Below are 22632 nucleotides of genomic sequence, written 5' to 3' on the forward strand. Positions count from 1 at the left end.
TACATGTAAGACGCAAATCCTGCCTAGTTTCACAAGTCGCTATTATTATTCATCACACGACGCGCGTAGGACTGATTATCTGATGTCTTATTAGTGTACATTATATTAGGATATGATGCTATGAAGAAACCCTACTCCATGTTCTATTTTCAAATATATCCTGTGTTGGCAATTGGCTAAGCACTTGGCTTAACACCTGTTGGTTATCCGACAACAGCTGTTTCTGTAAATGATTACCATAACCCTCCAACAGTGTGACCCCTTTACTTCGTGAAGGTAACATTAAGGAGACTAGATAGTTTGTTCCTGGATCGCCTTAACTGTTAATTTTGTCTGTGATTACGAATACTGTTTCTATAGTCTTACTTTGTAATTACTGAAACCGTACTACGCTGTTGAACTTGACTTGGCGAGTTGTTAGTAGGTCGAAGTGCAAATAGACGCGTCTGGTGGTGAGTAGTATTAGCCGATAAAGCTTGTTTAGCCGAAGGTTATTTCCGAATGTGTATCCATTTGAAATGACGGAAGTCTGCTATATGGTCTAATCGAGCAAGTTCTGAAACCTAGGTTGGCCAATAGGATAGTTAGGGGTAGGCTCATTTGCGCATTTATTTTGGGCTTCATTACTGTCTGATGCCTAAATACACTTATAAATCTTAGAGCTCCGGTGTAATATACGACTGTCTCGCCGGTTATTGATCACATAATCAATGAACGTTCGTGTCTGTTAACGAATGCTGCTCTGGCCGCTATACTTCTTGCTTATTTATAACTCCGTACTGTGGGGTTTTCTCATTACTCGGATTATGGCTCTTCGGAATTTAACCTTGCCAATTTTATATTTCTAACTTCGATACTATAAACAGTTTCAGGATTTGGAAAACGTTTAACCTTGGCAATTTCAGATTTTTTAACTTCGATATTATGAAGTTCCAAGATTTAGAAAACGTTTTAACACGACTGTAAGTCAAAGGGGCACGGTCCAAATCCTCCCCAACCCCCCTCCTACGCCTTTTCCTCAATACATTAAATCGTCTTAAGTCTTTTATTGCTCTTAAGTACGTATCGTATTATAATTCCATCGAACACTCCAATCGGCACCATAACTAAATACCGTCCCCATAGGAATTAATGTTGAATGAATGTAGGTATCTGAATTTGCAATTATTTTTGTCTGGCTTTCGCATTGACCATTTTAAGGTTTTGAGTACAGCATAAATGTTCCATAAGATTTGTACTGAATCAAGTTACGGGGTCACTGGAGATTCATAAATACTGGCATACCTCTTGCTTTGCTGTAGAGTACAAAACTTTGCTAGTTATCCTAGGTTTAGTCGTAAGTATTGGTGAGGTGGAAATTTTTTGTTATAGCCCAAGGAAGTGATAGAATCCCGTCAGCAACCATTAACGTCATTCATGCATGATTTTGAGCCGCAGATACAAGCTTGTTTTAGGCCTCAAAAGCAGCAAGCATTTCTTTTGTGGACAGTGTCAAGTGGTTGTAAATTCAAAGATTGTTTTTCTCTGGGGGCGGGGGGGGGGGGGTTATCTCAACTACAGCTAACTGCTGTTGAAATTTATTTTACCCTCAAGAGTGATTTTTAATTGTTGACAGTATTTCTAATTTTAAAATAATTTCACCAGGTTGTATTTTTGTATTTATAGCCCTAGTTCACAAGACTATTTTTCTTAAAGGTTTTACCATTTTTTTTTCTTCTTGAAAGTAAGATTACTATTTAAAAGGAGAGACAGGTATGATTTAACATATATGGATGCTATTAACATAAAATAAATCTGACGAGTTGAACTGATTTGATGCTTAGTTTTGTATCAATACTGTTTTCCCCTCACTTTACCATATGAAAAAACTGAAGTAGGAATGTCAAGTACTGCATAGTTTCCCAATTGTAATTTTAAAAAATAAAACTTGTTGAAAATTTTAGCCCTAAACAAAGCTTAATCCACAGATGTCTTGGAACGACTACATTACCAACCAACTAACAGGAACTGGAAATGTTACCAAGGGTGCGATTGCTGGTTTGGATGGCTCAGTCTGGGCAATCTCTGATGGCTGGGGTGTCACTCAACAGGAATGCCAGAGTATTGCCAATGGCTTTACTAATAAAGATGGACTCGTGCAGAGTGGTAAGTCCCTGTACCTTGGCCCCAGAGCTATATAGTTCAACTTGAGCACCAAGTTCAGGATTGGTTTTATTCTTAATGTCAAACTGTTTAGCACAAGTACACACCTGAGAACTGAGTGTTGAAAGGATAATTTTTATGGAGTTCTTTTGATAACCAAAATTAAGGGGGAAGGGGATAGCCTGCAAGTATTTTAAAAGTAGATTTGTCTAAAAACCAAAGCAAGGGTATTGGTAGTTACTACTAGAGTTTTGGTAGTTTCCTTAAACTTTTCTAGCAATAATTACTTACAGGTATGATGTGTGCAGGAGAGAAGTACTTTTTCCTAAGCGGTGATGATGGTGTGCTGCGAGGTAAAAAGGGAAACAAGGGTATCCATGTTGCAAAAACAAATACTGCGTTGGTCATTGGTCAGTATGAAGATCCAATTCAGCCTGGCCAATGTGCTGCTACTGTAGAAGCTCTTGCTGACTACTTGAAGAACTGTAACTACTAAGATAATGGATTTTTAATGTTTTAATCTCCATGTTTTTTGCACTGTGCGCATTACTTTTTAAGATGCAGAATAAGTCCTCATTACAATGCTTTTACTATGCAGAGCATACTTTTGAGAATAGTATTGTGATTTTAATGTAATTTAAACTTCTTGATGAAATAAATCTATTTATATAAAACTGATTTTACTTTTGAGATAACTGCCGACATTGAGACTGGTGTTAGAACTTTGACTTGGTGGTGGTACAGACGAGAAATGCCAGTGCAGGTGTAAGATTAATAAAATGGCAATTTACATAGCTTCAGTACAGTAGCTTAAAATGTATTTATTTGAAAGTTTAGCTCTGTGACATACTACAGTACTAATATTTCTTTGGCTGTTTACATGACTATACTATGTAAAGGGTTCAATAGCAGCTTTACTTAAGCTCTAATACTAAACAAGCATAACACTTTGTCAAATAAGGTAATGCTGAAATAACTTTTATGACCCCCTGTAATCTTCTACAGTATAAAAATTGGAAATTATAAGATTAATAATTTAATATACATATATATAACAATTTTTGAAACTGGTAAAATGGACGGATTAATAATTTTATATATAACAATTTTTGAAGCTGGTAAAATGGAGGGGTACAGTAATCTTCAACTGCACCTATACTATACTAACTGTGATGTAACTACTCCTCTGAGAAAGAACATATATTCAAACCACATCGGTACCAAATCTCCTTGATGCTATGAATGCTCAGCGGGACCAAACATACTAAGGGCTAATAGATGAAATAATGAGGCACGGATCAAGGGCTGTACCAAATCTCCTTGATGCTATGAATGCTCAGCAGGACCAAACATACTAAGGGCTAATAGATGAAATAAACAATGAGGCATGGATCAAAGGCTAACCTAAGTGGCATTTAAAGTGTCAGAACTGATACTCTCAAAGAGCTACTAACTAGTAGATAAAAAATTATGGGAGATAAACCAGCTACCACACTTATTGCTGGCCAACATTGGAGCAGTACATCAGCCCTGGGATCACCTACTGCAACCAGACTCCATGTACCACCATTTGACTGTAATATGCAACAAATGATGGCACCAAATAAAAGAAAACTACAAAGGTATCGGCAAAGCAGCCAAGCAATGTAAAAAGACCAAACAGTTGGGCGAGTCACACATTCATTAGATTGATTGGGCAGGGGCATGACATGGTAGCAAATTAAATTTGCAACCATACACCCAGAATGTCTTCAGAGCTAAAAGAATCCGTATGGCAAATCGGCTAATCAGACTACGCATGAACTGGCTCTGAAGGCCTGCTTGATGAGCTGGAGGTTCCACTATCTCAAGAGAAGTAAGGATTTCTCGTCCAAATAATGCCGAAGAGATGCAGAAATATTCTAATAGATCTTTACATAACGGCAGATATCCTTAAATGGAACTAGCAAGAGGTTCAGTGGTTGAGCCTCAGTGCTCAACCAGACTTCAGGATCAGGGTTTAGCTGTTCTTCATCCATCCCACTTGATGTCCTAGGGGTCTTTAGACAAACTCTTGTAAATAACAAACGGCAAATCATACAACATGCAGTAAGACCACTGAGAAAAGACATCCATCTGCAAGATGGAACAAAAGCTCCACCAATCACAAAAAGTATTCTCTGAGGCTGGGGAAAGATGGTTCCAATATCTCTTGTCTTCAATTTTGCTGCCCCACAACTTTGGGAAGGGGGAACTGCAGCACCATGAAGAATTACAGAACCAAGCGCTAGCTTATCAAACCACTGCTATGCTATTGCACCTGACCCAACAAGCTGCCAGTGGAGATGAAGTTGATGTCAACTTCATATGTAGGAACGAATACAGCAACTTTCCTCCATCACTGTACAGTGATAATGGATCAGTGAGACCAGTTGGAACAAACTCCATGTTAGTAAGCTTTGAAGGAGGAAACCAAGGTGAACACAAGTTTCTCAAAACAGCTTTGGTTGTAGATACCATGTTTGCAATACACCCGTGGTCTTTCCTTTAAGGTGGCACATTTGAAGCAATTGTAAGGTGGCATATGCTGAATGATACTCCTGAAGGGACTGCCGACATCCACTTCTGGTAGCAGCTTATTGGGTCAGGTGTATAGTAGTACAGCTATCTTCTCACTTTCCTGGGGTGGCACTCTGACATTTTGGCTTTGTTCCTTAGGTTTTCTGGGTGTGGGATATTCAACTCGCCTACTTCAGTTTTCTTTTGCTGACATCTAATAGACCACAGAGAGCTTCGAGACCAGTGTTCAGGCTGACGAGCGACTTGCTGCATGTTTGGTTGTAAAGGTTATAAGGCGCTGCAATGCCTAGTGGTCTCATGGCTCCCGAGCAGCAGCAGTACAAGTAGGCCATGTTACAGTATGCAAAGGTGTTTAAAGTTTGTGAACAATAGACAGCTCCTAATCCACAGGAGTTTTCTCCAAATTATGTCTACAAAGAAACATTTGAACTTTTTGTGCATAGCATGGGGCCAAAATGAAAAGCTGAAGTTAACAGTAAGTTCAAATCATCCTTACCTAGGTGGTGGTTCCATGGAGGAAACAGGTGTGTTAGTGTTAAATTGTACTGTGAATGGTGTTGCAGCATTCCAGTGCACTCAGCAGGAAGCAGACACTAAAGTTACTGTACATTTAGTCCACATCTTTCAGAAAAAGTATAAAGAGTAATCATCTATGCAAATACAGATGTTTAATGCATGCACTATGCTTCTGCACTTCTCATGGAGCTTCCTGAAATGTGGATACAAAACACACAATTCAACTGCACACTTGTGCGTGAGCTGCATCTGCAGGGCACTCCCCTTCATCAACAGCCTAAGTGGGTGCAGTATCACCAGCTTTCTTTTCTCCATCAGTAAAAAGACAGTGAGATGCAGCAATGGAGGAAATACCAGCAATTGAGAACTTTGGTATTACAGACGTGAGTTTAAAAGTATATCAGCAAACTTCATACCGTCAGCCAGAGATCTGCTGGTGGTTGTGTATTGTCTTATACATACAGTAAGTAAAATGTATTTTGTTTTAAAAAGCCTCAAATATACAGAAATTAATTACTTAAACCAATTTAGTGTCGGGCAGAAAAAGGGCAGTGATACAATGTGCTGAAGACAAATCTACATAACATAAGGACACAAATGGCAATATTGAAGCATATATGTTTATGATACTTATTTGCTCTCCAAACCTTTTCAGAAGATTGTTTAAAGGGTTGTCCCCCTGCAACACGTTCCTGGGCATATATAGATATAGCATGAGCTTACCTTCTACAGCTTGCCATATCTACTTAACGAAAAAATAGGTTTGGCCACCTGGGTACAGAGGAATATAGCAATTAGAACCAGTTACCTTTTATCTTGCCAATTACATTAATACATTAGTCAAGACAAAAGGAAACTGGGAGCACATTTCTTGTACTGTACTGTATGAGCATTCTTAGATTTGGCTTGCAGGAAATTCCAGACCAAATACCCATTCATTTACAAAGAAAAAGCTACATGTTGACACTACATTCAGTTTTTATCTATTTATTTGGCCTCTCTTCACTCAAATGTTCAAGTTCTTCACTTCAACTTTCTACTGCACTAATTTTAATCCTTATTCAAAATCAATTCATTTGGCCAATCCTATTACAGTTTAGAAATGAGCGAACTTTCTGCTGCACTAATTTTAATCCTTATTCAAAATCAATTCATTTGGCCAACCATATTATAGCTTAGAAATGAGTGTAAGAAGTCTGGTTAAAATATTATATAAGAAGAATACCAGTACTGATAAATGACACTGCAGAATAGTACAATAACAATAGTTTATCCTCTAAACATAGTAAACACTTACAGTAAACATGTTTCTATGCAAAATAATAAGGGAAACATGGTACCTTTAATTAAAAATCTGTGTAGTTATCACAGTCCTTTGCAAGCCTTTCCACAAACATAAGCAAAATAAAAAATAATGTGGTGTCAATACATATTTGTCTATTCAACAATGTTTCAAGGAGAAATTTCTACCATACCTCACACTATTAGCTGCATAATACTGCATTCCCTTTTCTGACTGCAAAATCTGTTAGTGTCCATCTTATATGGGTCATATTAGCTAGAGCTTAATGAATAGCCACTGTTTTACAAAGAGGATAAGGCAACTATGCAGTAATTACCTGAAACAGAGAGAAAATGCATGTATAGCCACTGTTTTACAAAGAGGATAAGGCAACTATGCAGTAATTACCTGAAAGAGAGAGAAAATGCATGTATTTCTATTTCATAAAATGGATAACACATACAGCCCTGTCTAGTTTCATAAGTAACTAGATGGAAACAAAAGTAAAAGCACAATAACAATCTTTAGACAAAATATATACCACAGGAAACTGACATGACTTGTTTATACTGATGTATCAAGAACTTATTACAAAATATGTTTTTTTTAAGTACAGTAAAGTATCTGAAAACTATTGAACAGTCAAGAATAATATTCTTGACTACTGTATATCAAAATGTTATTTGGAAATTATAGTTATCATAATTCAAAATGTGTACACATTTATACAGGATAAATCAGAAAGGCCTATATGTGGAGAGGAGAAAGTTATTTCAGAAAGTAGTTAAATACTCATGAAAGTAACAAATTTAAATGTGTCATCTAACAAATTACTGTTTACATATATATGCACAGCAACTGAGACAGTAAAACCTGAACAGAGGAACATAAAATTGTAATGGCATTACATTTTATAACTTATAAGACTGAAGTTTCATGAGAAATATAAACTGCTTTTAAACATTTTGTAAAAACTGGTAAGAAACAATAACTTTCTGTAGTTCTATATTACTTGCCTAAATTATACACTCACTAACAAATCATTTAGAGGTTATCATCTAATAAGCCTTCAAGACTGTCTTATCAGTAGATTCACTACTCAGACGTCAATCACATTTTGTTAGTTGATATGGTTACAATAAGTTTATCATAACATCAATGTAATCTTAAGTCATAAATCTGAAAAAAGCGTACATTATTTCTAGCCCATTTAATGAGAATGTTTCAGAATCAATGGCAATGACATTAGGCATTGCCATTTATTCATACTTCTTAAAGATGGTGATAGCATAAGAGCTCAACTTGAGGGGTAAAAACAATATACCAAGGGTACTTTGCATTTTTAGGAATGTTGTACTGCACAAAATATATATGTCATTTAAATACATTTACTTTTAGTTTTCATTTTTTGAGTCAAAATCCATTAATTTGTGTGAATTGGAGGACATTTCCTAACTTGAAGTAGTAGTATTTTAAGTTTTGACTTCCAATTTTTTTAATGGTCCCAACCTAAATGCATATATTGTAGACTTCTTTTCTGACATAAGGTATTCCTTACACCAAACAGTTTGACAATTGTATTTACATTGTTCTAGGCATTTTCAATAATCCTGAGAAGATTTATGGTATATACTGTACTGCAAACACAAAGATGTGTAGTTTATGTATACATATACAAATACTTATCTAGATTCAATGTACTGCACCTTTGAAATTAGGAATTTACACCTACACAATTTGGTACATATGATGGGTGGATCCTGGAACCAATCCCTTGTGAAAGTTGACAACTGCATTTGGATTTATGTATTTAGAAGGATGTTCTTTGTATTTCAAGGATTTCAACCAAATAAATGTCCTAATAATTATTTCAACAAGACTATTGAGTCACATTGCCGAACCCTCATACGGTTTGCCTAAAGAGTTTGTACCTAGAATGCAGTGCAATCCTAATATGTTCTATTAGGTTTAAAAAAAATCAATTGTAAGAAAAATATAGAATTTTTATTTGATACAATATAGTTAAAAAACTGGTCTTACTAAAAGTTAATCAAGGGGTATCTATCTTACTTTTTACTGGAATGGTACAAAGGGGAAAATAATCATCTTCTATTAGTTGCAGTCCAGAAACTTACGACCATCTGATCAAGAAGTTATCTGTTAAAATGTGTAACTTGTGAAATTTATAGACTTTAAGGAATATGGATATGGGTCAACAAAAGTTTTCATCAGTCTACTAGGGTTCCAACTTTGATGATGCATGCCAGCTGTGGACTTAAAGAAAATAATAATATCTAACACATTGAACATTCTGCTTCCGATGGAAGGTATTGCAGAGGAAATTATTAAAATTCTAAAAAGCTTAGGAAACTGGCCACATTTTTGTTTGGAAAGCTCTAAAACTAAGATGTTATAGCATCTCCAATGCTATTTTTGTAAAATGAATTGAAACTTCAATTTAGCACATCATAAAAACTATTTTATGCTAAAGTAAACAGTATGCCACGTAGAAATTACCTTCCTTCCAGTATGTCCCACCCGAATAGAAGTACAGTAATTAGTCTCTTAACTCTTAAAGTAAATGTGACACCTATCGGTAATTTTAAAATAATTTTACAGAAGGAAATCAAAGTTGCATAACACACCTAAACATGGTATATCAGGCCCAACTGGTCCTTTTCCTCCAGTTAATCAACTGTTTCAGAAGGTGTTTTCTCTGCATTTGGTATAATTTTTTATGGCACACATTGTGATCTTCATTGTCATCAAATTTGTGATCATATAATTCTTCTGCTAATATTTCACTCCAGTCAGGTTTGTATGTAACATTATTGAACTTCAACCAAGTGGTATAACGAAATCTGTGAGTTCTCATGGAGTATCCAATTATCTTTGTCTCACTTGTTCGAGGCTGATCACTGTCTGGTGATACTGAGGGGTTTAAGCCTGGTCTCGGGTACTGACTAAATGACACTTTTTTAATTCCAGTACCACTTACTCCTGGCTTGATGGTATTTTCAATTGTATTATGAATTTTGGTACTTAATAATGGTGCCAAACTATTCCCTTCAGAACATATTTCAATATTTTGTGAATATTCTGGGCATGATGGAACAGCTGGGAGTCCAACCAGATCGACTAATGTAGGAAACAAATCCACAAGTTCTACTAAACCTTCGTAGTTCGAAAAATGAGAATTTTCTCCCTTACTGTAATGTCTCTCTTCATATTTTGCATGAAAATTACTATCATCAGACTCCCAAACAAATAATGAATGGAGAATTTTGATATGATTTAAACTCTCATTACCATTGCTTATATCAAAGTTCTTTCCTCTAAATTCATGCACTCTGTTTTTACTATCTGCTTTATCAGATAAGACATCAATACCCGACTTCAGTTTGCTAATAATAAAAGGAACTCTTGTAGCAACTTCAAAATTGCTGTACTTAGACCATTCCTGATGTTCACCCAGAGACCAACCTGAAAATTAAAAAACTTGTTCAATGCACCCTGAATAATTTCAAAAGGAAATAGGGATGAACACTCATAGTTCCTTTTGGAAACATTGAAATAAATGCCTTAAAATGAGGCATACTTAAAAGAAGCCTAAATCTGTCAGTCAACTATTTTCTATTAAATATTGATATTCGTCAAAACTAAAATGAACATAATTATATTATCATAAATTAGTTAAATACAATTACTGAGTCACATATCTACTCTCACAGGACTCAGCTAAAAGATTTATTCTAAAAAATTAGTGGTAGGCTTTGGTGCAAGGTTAGGTAAAGAAGCTGGACAGTTAATTATAGACTGAAAGGATAGGATGAAAAATAAAATTCAATAATTATTATAGCCATGAAGAAGAGAAAGTACAGTCACCACCCTACTTACGAATGAGTTACGTTCCAGGCGGCTGTTCATACCTTGAATTGTTCATAAGTTGGTTTTTAATATGTAGTGCATAATTTTTGTTGATGTTTACATTACTGAGTTAACTTGGGAGTCATAGATTATGCTATTTTCACTGCATTTTTAAATCATGCAGTTTTATAAAGAATTACTTTGTATGCTAGAAAGGTAAAAGAAGGGTAAAGAGATGATAAAATTTAGATTCATGCAATGTTTAAAATTTAGTATTTTTTCCATGCTTTGAAAGTTATGAACTTGGAGAATTTCGCAGGAGCAGCGCCTGACATTGGAAGTTTGCATATTAAACAATGCACACCGCCATCTACTGACAAAAATGAGTATTAAATCTCTGCTATGGGGAGGGGCAATATAGAAAATGGGAATTCACCAAGGAATGAGTTAAATCAGGAAGATAGAAATAAGTAGGAACATTTTACAAGTCTGAATGAGTATTCTCGTGATTGTATGAAGATACGTGGTAGTTAATCACAAGAATACTTGGGGATATTCAGGGAAGGGGTTCAAGGAACAGGTCCTTCTTCCTTGTGTTCTGTTCTTTACAAAAATTCTTACTAGAACATGTGCGCAGAGCAAAATCTGAACTTGTGACCCTGTCTGTTTATACCTAAGAATGTTTGTAACAAGAATGTTTGTAAGCAGGGTGGTGACTATTGTAAACAAAATTTTGTTAAAAAAACAGTGTACCATGTAGGATGTGACCCTAATATAGCAAATTTTTAAAGTAATTTTTAATTTTCCTAACATACAAACCTTTAGATCTTTACATAGGGATTTAGCTTCCAGACAAGAGTTGGAACAGCTGTTTAACTTTCAGACAAGGTTGTTAACTACTGACAGTAGGGGGGAAGCCCTGACCACTTGTCCGTCTGCACTCTACTTTGCCTTTCGGCCCAGGTACCAGAATGAAGGGTGGCTGAGGTGGGACGTAAATGTGAAGAACTTCAGGTTTGTATGTTAGAAAAATTCAAATTACTTTAAAAATTTGCTATTTGTTCCTACACAAATATAAACCTTCATTCTTTACACAGACTTAGCCACTGGTGGGGGGAGTCTGGGCAAATCTGAATTGGCTGGTTGGTTCTACCAACCAGGGAATACCTTCTTGATTTGGAAGAGCTGAGGAAGTAATCCTGCATCTCTAGCTTGCTGGACATACTGTATGGGATTTTGCAACTGCTAGACTTCTGGGCTTAAAATAATGAGTCTGTGTCATTACTTTTGAAGAAGGCTTGGAAGAACCCAAGAACCCAGGAAAAACCCACATACTGTACCTGCTCTGTTGAACCGACGGGTTTTTCCAGAATGCAAAGGCCGGGTTGATGCCCCTAACTTCGTGAGCTCTCGCCAGGACTGAGCTCCTGTCTACCTTGTCAGTTGAAGAGTAAGCTCATTTGAAGTCTCACAGAGCCCGAAAGAGATTGTTTCCTTGGGCCCATCATTCTTGGCTGAGCCAGTACTAATGAAGAGGCGACGACACTCAGGCCTCATATGTCAAGTTCTCTTGAGGTAGTACCACAGTACCCTAACTGGACAAAGTAGCATCTCATCCTGATCATTACCTACAAAGTCCTTTTGGGAGGGGATCGAAAAGGACTTGAATCTGGTGTCTTAGTTACAAATTCTGGGATGAACTAAAGCATACATGATTCCCATCCCCTCAATTGCTTAGCATCAAAGGCCATAAAGCTAGCCTACTCTCTTTGCCAATGGCAGGGCAAGCAAGGAAAACAGTCTTAGAGTCAGATCTTTGTTTGATGACCGCCTCAACAGCTCATATGGCGTACGAGCTAGGCTCCTTAAGATGAGAGTCACATCCCACTCAGGGGACTGTGATCCCTGGGTGAGCAAGACTGTTTGAAACTTTTCAGAAGTAAAAAGATCTCTCATGAGTATGAGAGATCCATTCCCTTCAACTGAAGGACTTGGCCAAGGGCAGCTCTATCACCCTTAACCCTTAAATGCCGAGCCTCTATTTACAAAAACGTCTCCCGTATGCCGGCGGTGTTTGGGAGTTAGCGCCGAAGCAGAAAAAATTTTTTTTTCAAAAAATCACAGCACGCTTAGTTTTTAAGATTAAGAGTTCATTTTTGGCTCCTTTTTTTGTCATTGCCTGAAGTTTAGTATGCAACCATCACAAATGAAAAAAATATCATTATCATATATAAATATTGAAATATATGACAGCGCAAAAAAATTTTCATATATAATTTTATACAAATCGACTGTGAGCAAAACGGTTAAAGCTAACGGATTATTTTTTTTTTTGTATTGTACACTAAATTGCGATGATTTTGGTATATAACAAATTGTAAAACGATCAAAGCAACACAGAGAAAATATTATCACAATATGATGCATGAATCCGTAACGCGCGGGCGTAAAAAAATGTTTTTTTCAAAAATTCACCATAAATCGAAATATTGTGCTAGAGACTTCCCGTTTGTTGAAAAATGAAGCTAATTGATTGAATAATACTAGACTGTAAGTGTTTTAGCTTACAATTGCAGTTTTCGACCATTTCGGTCGAGTTAAAGTTGACCAAAGGTCAAATTTTTTCTATTTATCGTAATTTATATGAAAATATTTCAAAACTGATAAAAGCTACAACCATGAGTTATTTTCTGTTGTATTCTACATGAAATTGCGCACATTTTCATATATAAAACTTTATGTAACGACTAATATAAAACGGTGCAAACATTACGACAACGTGACGAAAGAATTTCTGAGATGTTCGGCCGAGTTACCATGTGCTAGAGACTTCCACTTTATTGCAAAGTAAAGGTAAATGATTGAATATTACTAGAATGTAAAAGTTTTAGCTTAAATTGCGTTTTTCAACCATTTCGGTCGAGTTAAAGTTGACCGAAGGTTGAAATTTTGGCAGTTATCGTGATTTATGTGAAAATATTTCAAAAGTGATACAAGCTATAACCATGAATTATTTTCTGTTGTATTCTACATGAAATTGCGCACATTTTCATATATAAAAGTTTATGTAACGACTAATGTAAAACGATGCAAACATTACGACAACGTGACGAAAGAATTTCTGGCGCGGACGTAAGGAAAAAGTTTTTTCAAAAATTCATCATAACTCGAAATATTGTGCTAGAGACTTCCACTTTGTTGCAAAATGAAGGTAAATGATTGAATATTACTAGAATGTAAGAGTTTTAGCTTACAATTGCGTTTTTTTACCATTTCGGTCGAGTCAAAGTTGACCGAAGGTTGAAATTTTGGCAGTTATCGAGATTTATATGAAAATATTTCCAAACTGATAAAAGCTACAACCATGGGTTGTATTTTGTTGTATTTTACATGAAATTGCGCACATTTTCATATATAAAACTTTACGTAAAGGCTAATATAAAACAGTGCAAAAATTACGACAAAATGACGAAAGAATTTCTGAAATTTTCGGCCGAGTTACCGCGCGGACGTAAGGAAAAAGTTTTTTTCAAAAATTCACCATAAATCGAAAATTGTGCTAGAGACTTCCAATTTGTTGCAAAATGAAGGTAAATGATTGAATATTACTAGAATGTAAGAGTTTTAGCTTACAATTGCGTTTTTCGACCATTTCGGTCGAGTCAAAGTTGACCGAAGGTTGAATTTTTTTGTAGTCGACGTACGGTACGTCCACTTGGCACCCAACAGACAATTTTAGTCGACGTATGATACATCCAGTAGGCGTTTAAGGGTTAATGACTGAAACGGAGAGAAGCTTCCCTTGGCAATGAAAGGCAGGAATGTCTGTTACCTGCTGAAGAAATACCCAGTAACTACACTAACTAAAGAAGAAAGCCCATTTTCCACAGGTACACAGCTGCTGAGGATTCCGCAGGTATCCAGATATCTTTGCTATGTGTAAAGAGACAACCCTCTCGCTCACAGGAGATGCTGGACAGTCTCTAGGAGTGAAGTGCCAGCACTTTCACCACCTGGTGATACCTCTCAATGTGCAACTGGCACAGGAGGTTGAACTATGGGAGAAGCTCTCTCAGGACCTTGGAACAGATCCACCAAGTCCAGGAACCACTTGGCATGTGGCCACTGGGAGCACTTGGCATGTGGCCACTGGGAGCACTTGGCATGTGGCCACTGGGAGCACTTGGCATGTGGCAACTGGGAGCTACCAGAGCTGATCTGAAATTCGGGGTGATCAGAGCCCCCTTGATCACCTGACAAATCAGACAAAACAGAGGGAAGGTGTAAGCCTCTAAAATATCCCCTGGGTGCTGGAAAGCTTCCTCCTTCGCAACCCATGATTCAGCACAACTGAGCAGAACACTGGCAACTTCCTGTTGTACCAGGTTATGAAGAAAATATGGTTTGGACTCCCCATTAACTCGAAGAGTCTCTCTGCAATAACTTGGTAGCTCTGGCATCTGAGATTGTCTGCTGCCACATTCCAAGACCCTGGAATGTACCTGGCTGACAGCTCCACTGAGTGTGTTACTGTCCACCTGCACACCTGCACCACCAACCTGTGCACCTGGAAGGACACCAGTCCCTCCTCTCTGTTGATGTACGTCACTAACATAGTGTTATCACTCATCAACACCAATGAGTGCTCCATCACTTGGTCCCAAAACTCTTGCCGACCTAAAAAAGCTGCCTTAAGTTCCAGGACACTGACGTGGCAGTGTCTGTCGATCTGGTCCCACACACACCTGAAGCCAGCAATTCTTCCAGGTGTGTGCCCTGTCCCTAGTAAATGCTTCTGAAAAACAGAATCACCTCAGGAGGAGTGCCCAATGGCACCCCTAAAAAGAGGCTCCTGTTGTCTAACTACCAAGCAAGTTCCTCATTTCCTCTGACAGAAGAACAGAAGAGAAAGGAGGGTCCCTTGCCAGAAACCAATCTTCCTTCATCCTCCACTAAAGGGAGCAGAGGTGAAGTCACCCAGGGGCCCGTCTTCTCCAATAACGACAGGTGATCCAGAACAACATGCCACTGCTGAGCAGGTTGTTCCTGTCAAGACAGGAATTTCTGTGCTGCCTCTCTGGACCTGCCGATACGAGAATCCAAAAGGAAGACCCTTGCTGCTGCCACGTCTATCAGAATGCCCAGATACTTTACCCCCTGCTGGAGCATGAGATCTGACTTCTTGAAGTTGATCACTACTCCCAGGTTTTGACACAAACTCGAAAAGCTGATCTCTGTCCTAACAATGCAGCAATGAGCTCGCAAGGACCAGCCAATTGCCCTGATGCCTCCACAGACATATGGGTGCGAACGAGCTCAAGCTGAGAATAAAGCGAAAACTTGGTGTAACGACCCGAGTGGGCCGTTATGCAGGTTCTTTAACATACTCAGGACGGGGCTGTCATGACTGACGGCAGATGCAACAAACAAAGGAGGAGAAAACAACAAAAACAATAAAATGAGCTTAATATTAATTTATTTTTACGAGTATTTACAAGTGAGTCAGGTCTGGTAAAAAGATAAAAACCATAAGAACAAAAAAAAGCCAAAAGGCAGCACTAAACAAAATCAAGTTAAATAAACAATTAACTTCAAAAATAAAAAGTAGCTTAAAAAAAAAAAGAGGCAAAAATAAACAACAGCAGGCAGAAAATAAAATACCAAACATACGTCCTCCATCGGGGCACCAAGACAGCCCTCAGCTGCGCAACAGGGACAAGAACCCACCAACCAGAATACCCCGATGGAGACGTCAGGACAGCCTCACGCTGTCAACAAAGATGAGCAGCTCGTGGTCACACGACTACTCATGGTCACACTCCACCTCTACGACGTGCTCCACTTCGTAGGCGTGCTCCAATCTGCTGCTCAAAAACTTGACCAACGTCGACTACAAAAACTGCCTGCTGCTGCTGCCACTGCCGCTACTTTCGCTGCCCTACCAGACCCGACTGAAGCAAGAAAAACGGCAGCTCACAGACGAAAACATCAAAATAAAAAAAACTTGAAGGTAAGGAGGCAGCAATCCACAAAAGGGAACGAGCGGGGAACCAGCAGTTCCCGCAAAACCATCACTTAACGTGACACTTGGGGAATGGTTGAGAGTCCCAAAACAAAGCGCCTTGAACTAGAACACCCCACCCCCCCAAAAGGGAAACAGGAGGTGGTACTTGTGGAAGGATCAGTGGGTAGGTATTGAAAATATACATCCCTCAAATCCACCTAAAGCATGAAGTAGCCCTTGGATTTTATTATTATAGATCATTGGGAAAGGTGAAGAATGAATTAACACTGATAACTGGGAGCTTACTAAACTCTTGCTCTAAAATAATTTTCATATTTTCATATCTACCTCAAGTTTTCTTAATGTTTAAATGCAACAAAATATCAAAAATAAACCTCATACATACCATGGTCTCCTAACAAAGCAACTATAGTATCTGGAAAATGACTCTCAACCTTAGCTAGTATGTACCCTATGAGTGAATCAACATAAGTTGTAGCTGCATAGTATCCTTGCCGTATATATCTGAAAGTAAAAATCAGGTGGCATTTAATAACAAAGTTTCCTAGTCCACTTAAGATCCTACTTTCCAATAACTTTACCTGTATGATTGGATTTCAAATCACCATGTATTTTTCATTGTACTGCATGGTACAACTTGCAATTTTTGTGCAATATCAAGGAAACAGCAGCAATTTGCTTATCCAATGCATTCTAAGCAGTGAGGCAAGATCTGCAACTGTGGGGATATTGCTGATTATCATTTTCATCATTTTATCTCGTGTATCTAGACTGTATGTATTGTATTGTCTTTATTTTGTATATTCCGTGTATATGACCCTAAGCTGAAATATAGAATATTATTACTATTATTACCATTATAAATTATGTGGATAAAGGAATTTTAAGGCACTGATATTACAGTAACTCTTGGGATCAGGAAAAGGTTAAGATCTCAGATCCTTCCATGTTTGGAACTTACAAAATCAAAATGTTATTCATCCCTCTCCATTGCAAATTCATCCAGTATTAAACTAAACTCTGTTATTCCTATTTGATGAACATTATGATGACATATCACTTACACTGTAAAGCAATGTTGTGCACATTATGTTTAGTAGGGTAACACTGACAGAGAAATAATTTCCATAATTTTACATAAGCAACCGAATTTATCTGAAAATAATGTAACCATACTGAAACTGGGAAAATGCTTTAATAATTCAGGCTCACTCATGCCACCATTCAAGCCAGTGCTGGGAAAATACAGCAGCACCAGAGAATTTTACACCTAATTAACAAAATAACCAATCCATCATACTCAGTACTTTATAGTTCACAAGGTTTTAATCTGGTTCCATATAAAGCAAATTCACTACAATGGCATTAGTGAGGTTCATACTTTAATGTGAATTTCAAAGATAATTTGGATGACACAGGAGACTAAGCAATCTATTTGAATACTGTACTACAATGACTACCTGATGAACAATTACCTAAAACACCATCTTGAGAATTAAATCTTTCATCATATACAGTATACTACATGGTCATATGACCTAACTTTTTTATTTCCTCACCTTTTTGGATATGCTTTTGCAATGAAACCTGGACTCAGAAGGGGAAATAACTGAATAGTGAGTTGACTACTAATCCACTGTAGTATGAAGAGAGAATATGACTTTATTTTAGCACTGTCATAGGGTCTGCTATTAGGCAGGAAGTATTTTCTTAATACAAGCCTATTCAGGTGCTATTCTAAGCTCATGATCTTAGACGGTGACCACTTACATTATTTTCATTACATGAACTTAGAGGACCTTACTTATGTTCAGGGTAGAATTCTCCTAGTTTTCAACGTTTCTATTTAAGTCTTTAATAGCATAGGAATGATGTTTATTTCTCTGTTACTATTTCACCGGGTGACACGGGACCCCGATCCAGAAAAAGGATTTTGACAAAGGAAAAATCTATTTCTGGAGAGGGGCCCGTGTCACCCGGTGACCCACCCCTGTTTTTCATTCTCTCCCTCCCTTGATAAACTTCATTCTAGTGAGGTGGGTGCTAACATGGAATGCGGCTAGTGTTGCCTTGTATACAGTCCGCGAGTAGTGCATGGGCTTGTATCGGCACCTCTCGTTGGGACTTTTTGACATTGGGAATCTCTATAGGATAAGGTTCCGTGTTTTTGTAGTTCACCCTTTTCCATACACGACTCCATCTAGTGGAGCTCGCTCTGGGGGTAGTAACTCCAGCATTTCATTTAGCTTTCTCTGGTATCTAGCAATGGAATTACCTAGAAATAAGTGCTGAATGGACTATTTCACCGGGTGACACGGGCCCCTCTCCAGAAATAGATTTTTCCTTTGTCAAAATCCTTTTTTAGCACATGGGTACATCTATTACAGTCAGATATATTTTTCTGGAACCAAAATATTGTAGATTTTCTTCACCATCGAAATAGTTTGTTTCACAATAAACCCATTACTTATAATCAGCCCAATTTCTTGTTAAACCGATTAGCCTATTTATCCTTCAGTTTGGAAATGGAGTGATAACTGCTGAATATTATAGAACTACCAATTATTTTCCATCAGATATCACCTGGTCTGAACTTTTTTGCATGAGTTTTGTATGTATGATGCCTCTTGTTTGTTCAAGATGAGAAATGGTGGTGATATGCTTCAAGCAGCCTTGGATCCGTGCAATTCTTATAATTTTAGTAATTCCCGAATTTGATAAGTCTAGCTAATTAGCAACTGAATTAGCTTTAGCTAAGGTCTTTCCTAATTTTGCATTTTGACTTCTTTACATTACCTCTTAATGTGTGTTTTGAACTGTGCTTCACTTTAATTACATAGTTTCTTTACTTTTAAGCCTGATTAATGACGATTTCATGTGGTATTTAGTTAACTTCCATATCATTTTGTACCTTGTTCCTTTTACCTTAACCCTTCTGTAATAGTACTTATCCCATAATGGCATAAGAGGAGTAGCAGGGCACATCATATGATAATCATTATTTCGCTCCACAATATTTGAACAAAGTTTGTGGGGAAACATTCAGATCACTTGAATGGGCCATAAATGACTATATGGCAACATTCACACCTCATTTCAGGATAAAAAGAAAAATAGTCTGACTTCTCCCCATCCCAGTACATCTCGTATATATTTGCCCATATATATACTCAGAGATTGTTGCTAGTTTTAGTTTTTATCTTTTACAACAGTACTGTATGTCAACTGCAATTGTAATTTTGCAAAATAAGTACAAAAAATATTAGAAAGACCATGTGTAACTCACTAAAAGGTACATCTCGTAAATTTGTCCATAAATATACTAAGGGATTGCTGCTGATTTTAGTTCTTATCTTTTACATTACTGTATTATGCATGCCGTAAATTGTAATTTTGCAAAATAAAGTAAAGAAAAAGTATTAGAAACAACATGTAAAACTCACTAAGAATACTGTAGCATATTTTAACGAGTGGAAAAGAGGCCCTGCACAAGGTTGGAAATATTTACTTTCAACTTCCCAAGGAAAATAAAGTCTTTGAATTTTTTTCTTAAACTATGTGCATTTGCATATCTTCCTCTTTCCAGTGATGAGTTTTTTTAAACTGACTGACCTTAAAGTTTGTCCAGTCTCGGGGTATTGTTAATGTACATTTAGCCTGGCCTGTAAGGGATAAGTACTAGTTTATGACATATAGTATTATATTTACTTTGTACATAAGTGGCACTATGCTAATTATTGCTATTATGTATTATTTCCACCTCTGTCATTTGTCTCCTCAGTGAAAATGACAAAGCTAAAGGGGTTTGAACTTTTGTAACCGAGTTATAATGTGAATTTTACACTTTAATTTGCCTTCCTTTTGATGAACTGGTCTGTAGATCATTTATAATTTAGTTCTTTACATAGTGACGTAAGGTTCTAATGATGGGTAAGTCCCGTATACATCACAGTACCTACTTTTCTGGTGTTTAGTCACCCATGTAACTGTAAGAGTTTTAGAGGGCAGTTTTGTTTTTATTTCTCCATACCTGCTGTGATAATCAGAACATGGAGGCTGAGATATCCTTGTTTACTATTTATTACCTTGTTTGTTTGTAATGGTCTTGTATGAAAATGGTACATATAGGAAATAATTTTCCTTCCCAGCATGATTCTTCAGTCTTGGCCCTTTGCACCTTATTTTTTACTGCTTTTCAGAGGCATTGCCCAAACTTCAAAGGCTGCCTGAGACCCAATGCCACCCCTGTTCCTGCCTTTGCTGTTCCAGTTTGTTTGGTTGACACCTCTTCCCATTTCCCCCTCAGGTAGGTGTTCACCTGGTATTCACAGGGGGTGCGTACACTACTCCCTGCAAATAGCTCAAATCCCTGAATACTTAAAATCCCTCTAAAAATACTTATAACTGAATATTTTAGTAGTTTTAACACAAACTGTGCATTTAGTCATGAAAATGGCATGAAAATATAGTAATATGTAAATATTTCTCTATGAAAAATACTGCAAATAGGCGAATATCCGCGAATAATGTGTATATATGTTCCACAGAGAAATCCGCAAATAGGTAAATCCGGAACCGTGAATAGGCGGGGGTCCACTGTATAGCCTTTCCCATGATCATATATCTGAAAGACCTCGACCATTCCTTAACAGGATTTATTTCCATAGCATTGTGTAGGAAAATTCAGATTTGCTGGACTTTTCTTCCCTGAGAGACAATATTTGTGGCAATTCTTGTAACTAGAGCACAAAGAACTAGCCGGGTATGAGCCATACTGCCAATAAGCATAAATGTATCAGCTGAGTTTTGCTGAAGATCACTGCTGTGAGCACCAAAGCAGTACAATTTCCAGAAACTGTGACCAGAGCCAAAAAAACTCTTCAGATCCACGTCTGTGGGGCAGGCTGGATGCCATAACTGAAGCAATGTGGTCTTCAGCAAGCATGACTGAAGCCATAAGATATCCACTGATGTTCAAGGTTATGACCAACTGAGGATGAAGACTAACCGATGACTAGAAACCAGACTCAAGTAAGATCACAGTTGTACTGGAAGACACACCCACGACTGGAGAAAGGACCTAGTACTGCCAAGTCATGCCAAAAAGTGATTAGAAAAAAAAAGTCCAAAAAGTAGCAAACAGTCTAGTGACTATACATCAGCTCTGGGTAGGGCCAGAATCATGTAAGCCAAGACAATTTTGACCCAAGACCAGACCTGCACCACCTGAACCAAACTGATCAAACTTGGGTTCAAGGTAGCATGACCAAATCCATACAACCGTCCAGACCTCAGATGATGAAGTTGATCTGCACAAGAAGAGCTTAGCTGATGCCAGCAGCTGACTAAGAAGAGGTAACAACAACATGACCAGAGACCTGAAGCCAAACACACACAAAGACCAGAACCATTTTGAAGCCAAAAGCAAAGACCACATCCTTGCCAATACCAGATGCGAAACAACATAAGTGTTTAAGGACATTTCCATAATGAATTGGTGACACTAGACCAAAGCTTAACTATGTCCAGACCTATGATACCTCCTGTGTCCATAAGGTCAGATATTCTTAAGAGTACTCTGGCAGTGTTGGAGTTCAGTGATACCTATTCTTTTGTGATGATTTCAAAGCTTTTAGCACACAAAATATCATGCCAGACATACACATGGCTCAGATAAGAGTTGTTTCAGTGACAACCAAATCTGCACTCAATAATTCAACAAAATGTACCAGATCCATATCAGAACCAAGAGCACAAAGGTCTACATTTCAGAACCAAACTCATGTCTACAACAGGGCTATACTAGTGTTGAAAGGTGTGACCTCAGCTGTTCTAGTGGTATTATGCAACATGCTTTTCCATGCTGCTTTGATGACAATGGCCTGGAGCTGCTACATCATGCTTATTCACATTTCCTCCTGGAAATTCAAAGCTATGAAGCTGATCAAACCCTAGACCAAGAAAAAAGTCTCACTCACACCATACAAACAAACATGGCTGCATTTTGGGATTAGAGCCAAACCAGGAAACATATCCAGGATTGCAAGTGGGCATGGCCATGATTCAAGATATGATTTTGTAATGCTAGTCCTGGAAGACATTTCCTGAGCCACACAACCAGATACACCTGTAAATCAACATCAGAATGATCATTTTACATAGAAAACACTGCTTCTTGTCCAGTCAGCAAAGTGTGTTGACAGGATATATGCTGATACCTTGGTGTTAACCAGCCAATATT

At 37.6% G+C, this 22632-nt stretch overlaps 2 protein-coding genes across 6 annotated transcripts in view; one reads left to right on the plus strand and one right to left on the minus strand.

Moving 5' to 3' along the window:
- LOC136840219 (profilin-like) overlaps positions 1-2816 on the plus strand; it is a 16786-nt gene extending 13970 nt beyond the window's left edge. For all 3 annotated transcript variants that reach the window (XM_067106772.1, XM_067106774.1, XM_067106773.1), the window contains exons 2-3: positions 1968-2145; positions 2436-2816. In XM_067106772.1, coding sequence (XP_066962873.1) covers positions 1968-2145; positions 2436-2638 — 381 coding nt within the window. In that variant the 3' untranslated portion in view covers positions 2639-2816. The remainder of the gene's footprint in view (positions 1-1967; positions 2146-2435) is intronic.
- Positions 2817-8481: 5665 nt separating this feature from the next.
- The window catches only part of Ids (iduronate 2-sulfatase), a 47565-nt gene continuing 33414 nt past the window's right edge, over positions 8482-22632 (minus strand). For all 3 annotated transcript variants that reach the window (XM_067106770.1, XM_067106769.1, XM_067106771.1), the window contains 2 exons: positions 16777-16895; positions 8482-9982 (listed from right to left, as the gene is read on the minus strand). In XM_067106770.1, the coding sequence (XP_066962871.1) occupies positions 9159-9982; positions 16777-16895 (943 nt within the window). In that variant the 3' untranslated portion in view covers positions 8482-9158. The remainder of the gene's footprint in view (positions 9983-16776; positions 16896-22632) is intronic.

Source organism: Macrobrachium rosenbergii, chromosome 7 (genome assembly GCF_040412425.1).
Source record: "Macrobrachium rosenbergii isolate ZJJX-2024 chromosome 7, ASM4041242v1, whole genome shotgun sequence".
NCBI lineage: Eukaryota > Metazoa > Arthropoda > Malacostraca > Decapoda > Palaemonidae > Macrobrachium > Macrobrachium rosenbergii.